The following is a 6258-nucleotide window of genomic DNA, read 5'->3' as shown; positions in this document are numbered from 1 at the left end:
AAAAGTACATTTAACATAATTAAGAATTTACGTCATAACTGTGAAATCGTATGTATAATAGGAGACATCAGTATTGGTGAAGAAACTGCATGTCACAAGTTTGTCTTTGGTTCCCCAAATGTGGTTTGGTCTCTGCACATGTTTTGGGCTTTTGATTACTCCTGTTTGATCCTCCAAGCACAACAATTATTATTGTATTTGCAAAGAACTCAATGTCATATGAAGTTGCATCTAATCCTTCTCACAAACACCTAGACTAGGTGAAGACAACTTTGCATGTGGTGAACACCCAGCCATATGGGTCAGTGTGCCATCATGCCAAGCCAAAAAAAATGGATGAGTAAGCATGTCAGAGCCAACCACAGGCAAGCAAATTCTATGAATAAAGTCATGATACCACCTAGGAATGAATACAGCACATTGTTTTTTTTTCTCTTCCAACACTGCTCCTGATTAATTCTTAATAATCTCAAATTTTGAGAAATAATTTCAGCAACACATCCAAGCCTAATCCAAATCGCATTATCTTGCCCCAGTAATGGGTTTTTAGCAACCTAGACTTAATCCTCAAGTCTGTAGTCCCTGGTTATTAGCATGGCAATAACTATCTGCCATATTGCAATGTTGTGACAATTGATTTTTCTCATATATGGGGTGAACAGAGCACCACATCCGAAAAGGCTAATTGAACCCTGTGAACCTAGGGAGGGAAAAGCTGCAGTATTCCACCAATACTACCCCAAAGGTACTTTTTCAAAACATCTTGACTTTGTTTTTGCTAGAAGTCATTTCGCTTTTCATCCCAGAAGTTTTCAGTTCTGAACTGAAGATGCTTTTGGGATGAGAAGCGAAACGTCTTCAAAGAAAAACAAAGTCCATCTGCCTTTTGAAAAAGCACCTTTGGTTCAACTTTGTCCTGGATGACTAAGAATCTCCATTGATATCCAGCTATGCCACATTTCCCAACAACTCTGGCCCCAAGCCCTACGCTGAGGCAAATGGGATTTGGCATCTTCGGAAGGGGGTGGGATTTCTAAACTTGTAATCTTCCCAGAATTGGTGGCGCGAGTTCCACCGGTCAATTTCATTGGAAGGTTCCCTCTGCCTGGGAAGCGCTTAGAAAAGACCCGGGGCGCGACTTTTTCAAAGACGCCCCCGCCACTTTACACCAAGGTAAAAAACGAGGGGCGTCTGTTTTATCTCTTGGTCGCTCTCCTCCCCGCGGTCGCCGCCTCGGTCGGAAAGAGGAGGAGGAGGAGGACGGGGGAGCTTTTTTCTCCTCCCCTCGCGAACAAATGGGATATTCACGGTAAAGGGGCAGCAGGCGCTTTTTGGCCAGGAGTTTTATACAGGTGGCCTCGAACGAATCTCCGTGCTGAAGGGGCCGAAGCGGGAGAGGAAGATGCAAGACGCGGCCGCGTCAGCCACGCGCTCTTTGGCCCTGGGATTCCTGCTTCTCGCTGCCGCTCAGCCCAACAACAGTCGGCAGCAGCTGCAAAGACCGAGGTAAACTCCCCTATGAGTCCGACGCAGCGCACGGAAATGCAAGCCTGCTTTGCCTGCCGGCTTCGTTTTGCTCATTTGTCCCGCGCCCCACCCCCCTCCGCCCCGGCACCGTCCCCGGGTTTAATGAGGACGAGCCCTCCCTCGTTGCCTCAGGGGCTTATTGTTCGGCAGCCCCGGGGTCTCCCTTTAGGCTGGCTGGCTGGCTGGCTGGCTGGCACGTCCGAGGTGCACAGGAAACGTTTGGTGCCTCAAGGATTGCCGTAGTAGCGCACCTCCCTTGCCCGTAACTTTTCCTGTGGTTTCTTCTGTGCCCCACCTTAGAACCTCGTCTGTCCTGAGGAGACAACTCACGCCTCCTCCTCCACGAATCCGGCGATTTTCACGGGCGTGTAGTTAAAAGACAAGGGGGAAAAAACCCTCCTTTATCGTGCAAGGGCAAGTTTCAGAAGACATTTACAGCCTAGAGGGTGTGCAGTCAGACTCTCTGCCCAGCAAGTTTTAAATGCATTGGGTTACTTCTTTTTTTTTTGTCTGTGCTGTAAAAACGTAATATTTGAGAAGATAAAAAAAATTATAAATACGTGCAGAGTGCATTTTCCTCTTGGAAGGATAACAACGAAATATTTCCAAAGAAGGAGGAAGTTTCTAGGGTAAAAGTGAATCTCTGTCTAAATGTCCCTGAATTATTGAGTACAATTATTGAGTGTTTTCTTTTGAAAGGGGTTACTATTGTGTTGTTCTAGGGAAGGAATTGTAATTCACACTTGCAAAACACCAGTGGTTTGTTTTATGTTCATCCAAGCGATTGAGGGGAAACTGGACCATACAGCGGGTTATGAACTGTATGTTCTGGACCATACAGAGCCATGCTGTGGCTAGCCACAATTCTCCAGCATATATTATCAGAGATAGTAGTCTGGCTAAAACAGTGATTCCTAATGTGGGGCCCATGCCCCACAGGGGGGCAATTTGATTTTTAATGGGGACAATTTGAACCTTGTTTAAACCAAGTTAATGGCCTTTTAGCCTTCCTCCAAGTGAGTGGAGTTCACTTTTTGAGTAAAGTAAGAATTATATGTGACGAGCTGGGGAGGGGCATCAGCATTTTAGAGATGCTTAGGTGGGGAATGGCCAAAAAAAAGATTGGGAACCACTGGTCTAAATATATAAATATTATTTGTTGCAAATTGGAATGAAGAGATTGTTCATTTGCTACCGTATGTACATGGGGAAGACCAAATAATTTAATAAGGAGCTTCAGAAATGCTTTACATTACTATTACACAGATGTATGGAAAACCTATGTTCATCCTTTTGTCTAAATTGTACCTATCAGGTTTGCCTTGTAAACGTGTGGAAGCCAATATTATTAGGCATGTAAGAGGTACCTGGGAAAGATATTGCTGGATATATCTTTCTTCCCAGATCCAGTTAGTATGTACTCTTGAGGAATATTCCATTCAATTCTTCTCCTTTTTTCTTTTCAAAAGTCAGCAAGCATTCTTAATTCAATTTATATTCACTTTTCATTTAGGAGTTCAAGTTGGCATACATGATGTTTTCTCCTTCTTTCGCCATAAAAGCCATATGTGGTTGGTTGACTTGGAAATAGATGTGTCCAAAGTCACACAGTGAGCTTCTGTGACTGGGGATGGGCTGATACTTGGGTCTCCTTGCTCCAACACCTTAGCCATTACACCACATTGTGGTTACTAAATAAAATCCACCCTCATTAGAAACTAGTGGTGAGATTCTCCCCATAGGGCTTGTTTAAAATTTATTTCTGCAAATTCTTGGGAATCTCCTAGGTATGCTAGGGTTTTCTTCTTTCTCAGCAAATCTGGATTAAAGTTTTAGTGACATTACCGAGTTCACTTATCAGCGGGCCTGGTGTTATTTTTATTTTTAAGATGATGCATTGAAGTAGCATCATTAACATGCTGGTGGGGGTGTGAACACAAGTAGTCCTCTACTTACAATCATTTAGTGACTGTTCGAAGTTACAACTAAAAAGTGACTTATAACCCTTTTTCATACTTATGACCATTGTAACATCTCCATGGTCCTGTGATTAAAATTCAGACACTTGGCAACTCACTAATATTTATGACGGTTGCAGTTCTGTGACCTTCTGACAAACAAAATCAATGGGGGAGCTAGATTTATATGACAATGTTGTTATTAACAACTGCAGTGACTCACTTAACAACTGTGGCAAGAAAGGTCATAAAATGGGGCAAAACTCACTTAACAACTGTCTCACATTTAGCAGCAGAAATGGGCTCTTTTCTGCAAACTAGAATTCCATGTGATGCTCTAATTTTGGAATAGTTTGATGGGAAATGTATCCTGGAATTTGATGCTTTCTTAAAAGGCATACAAGCGCCCCACACTTAACAATTTGAAAAGAGTCTCTTCCCGATCCTTTCTTCCCATCTGTATGACAGATGGAAGTAATAGCAAATGACAACTTGGGTCTGTTTACAGTATCCAGGATGTCTGACAGCACAGGACTTTCTTTCAGTATACTTCAATTATATGTGTTGTCTCATCTGGTTCCATTTTGGTGCCAAGTTGGCTGCAGTAGTAAAACAGACATTATTTAGAGACATGCCTCGGAGGAGAAGGACCTGTGACAGAAAAATGCTGGATATCCTTCCCACAGGACAGTTCTTGTTCAGGATCCTAGTCAATCATATCATCCAAATTTAACTTTCCACAACTCTCATTCCTGTTTTTCTTTAACCATGACTCAGCATCCTACTGACTTCATTGACACAGAACCAGAGGAATTATGGATTGAACTTAATCAGTCATTAAGGGTTAATGTGAAAAGAGAAATGCCAAAATGAAGAAAGAGACAAAAGCAAGAGGACATCAGAACAAACTGGAAATTACTGAGAAGAGAAGCCAAAACAAAGAAAGACAAAAATCTCAGAAAGGAACTTACCATATTTTCAGAGTATAAGACGCACCAAGATTTTGAAGAGGCAAATAAAAAAAAAGTTTTGCACTCTGCAGACCTCCCCAAAACAGCCAGTTTTTCATGAAAACAGGTCGGTTTTTTGTCAAAAAAGGGCATGAATAGCCTTTAGGAGCTTATAGAGTGCTCCTGGGATCGGGGGTGGGGGCAAAAAACAGCCCGTCCCCAGCCCCTAGCAGCACTCGGGAAGCCTCCTAAAGGCTATGCACAGCCATTTTTGCAAAGGGGGCGAAGTTTTGGGAGGCCAAAAATGCTGTATTCAGTGTATAAGACAGACCCAGATTTTCACCCTCTTTTGAGGGAAAAGGTACATCTTATACTCAGAAAAATACCGTAACAAGTTTCATAGAACTGTTAGAAGAGAGAAGAAACAGCATTACAACAATGCCTGTAAAGATAATGAAGATGGAAACAGACCTAGAAAAACAAGAAAGTCTTTCAAAGATCCTTGGGTTCCAAAGAAGTTTCCTTCCTCAATTAGTATAATAAGGATGCTAATGGACAGACAGTAACCAAAAGAGATCAAATTAATATGGAAGGAGCATATTGAAATACTGTACAGTAGAGATGTTAACATGTAACCCCAGGATATTGCAACCATTGTAAAAACATTCTGTTTACCAAGCATCTGAATTTGAATGATGGGCCAAGGCAAATGCTGCATTTAATTTAAAACTAAGTAATCGAAATGCAGGCCATCTAGTTATTGCCTGTGTATTATCACGCTACTTCTGAGCTGGCATCCTCAATAGGACATTTGGTAGATGCAGGCAAAGCTTTGATACATCATATATTGCCAAAATCTGTGGTTTGTTCCCTGATATATTGCAAATATTACAGGTGCATATAGTCATGCATCGTGATTTGACCCTTAAGAAATATGTGGATTTATATTAGATGATTGCCAGCTGCTGAACAGCGTCCTATCATCATAAAATAATCGAGGCTTTCCAGAACATCAAATTATGCATCCACCCCCATGTTCATGGACGAAGAACAAAAGGAAAGACTTGAGTTCATTTAATCTTAATGTTAAGTATCCAGTGAACAAAAATCAATTATTTACACCAGTCCTGAGATGTTGTCAAGATGGTGCCCTCTAGTTGATGGGTCATGGGCAACAATATGTTGACTCCCACAATAATGCCCTAAATAAGAGATCCTAAGTGTTTGTTTGGAATAAAATAGCCTTGTTGGCATTCAGGCATACAACCAGGTTGTGCCAAAACTGAGCTCTTGAGGTGCAACAAGAGTTTGCTACTGCTAACTTTCATGATGCAAAAATACAAGTTTGGTAGTTTAGGAGAGCAAACAGATAAATCGAGGTGCAGTGAGATGGGGCAACTAAGAAGTGTATTTGGTAAAACAAGAAATAAAGTCAAAACTTAAGAAAAAAACTGAATAAACATTGAATAAAATAAAAGTAACCAGTATGAAAGAAGGTGAGGTGGTTTGGTCCATACTGGAAAAATATGATCAAATTGCAAAAATGAATATGTGGAAGAAGAGAATGGGTTGTGAAGAAGGAAAGGCAGGGGGAAAAGCCTACTGCCAATTACCTCCACTAGACCAATAGATCCCATAGATTAGGCCTCCTCCGAATTCCATCGGCCAGCCAATGTCGACTGGCAACTACCCGGAGGAGAGCCTTCTCGGTGGCTGCTCCGACCCTCTGGAACGAACTCCCCGTGGAGATTCGTACCCTCACCACCCTCCGACCTTCCGCATAGCCCTTAAAACCTGGCTGTTCCGACAGGCCTGGGGCTAAA

The 6258-nt window shown here is 42.2% G+C and overlaps 1 protein-coding gene across 1 annotated transcript in view; it reads left to right on the top strand.

Moving 5' to 3' along the window:
• Nucleotides 1–1114: 1114 nt before the first annotated feature.
• Nucleotides 1115–6258, top strand: part of PCOLCE2 (procollagen C-endopeptidase enhancer 2) — a 30969-nt gene continuing 25825 nt past the window's right edge. The window contains 1 exon segment of the mRNA XM_032224872.1: nucleotides 1115–1506. Coding sequence (XP_032080763.1) covers nucleotides 1403–1506 — 104 coding nt within the window. The 5' untranslated portion in view covers nucleotides 1115–1402.

This window comes from Thamnophis elegans, chromosome 10, assembly GCF_009769535.1.
Source record: "Thamnophis elegans isolate rThaEle1 chromosome 10, rThaEle1.pri, whole genome shotgun sequence".
In the NCBI taxonomy this organism is placed as follows: Eukaryota; Metazoa; Chordata; class Lepidosauria; order Squamata; family Colubridae; genus Thamnophis; species Thamnophis elegans.
The sequence above is the reverse complement of the archived record's forward strand: the minus strand, read 5'-3'. Positions and strand labels throughout refer to the sequence as shown.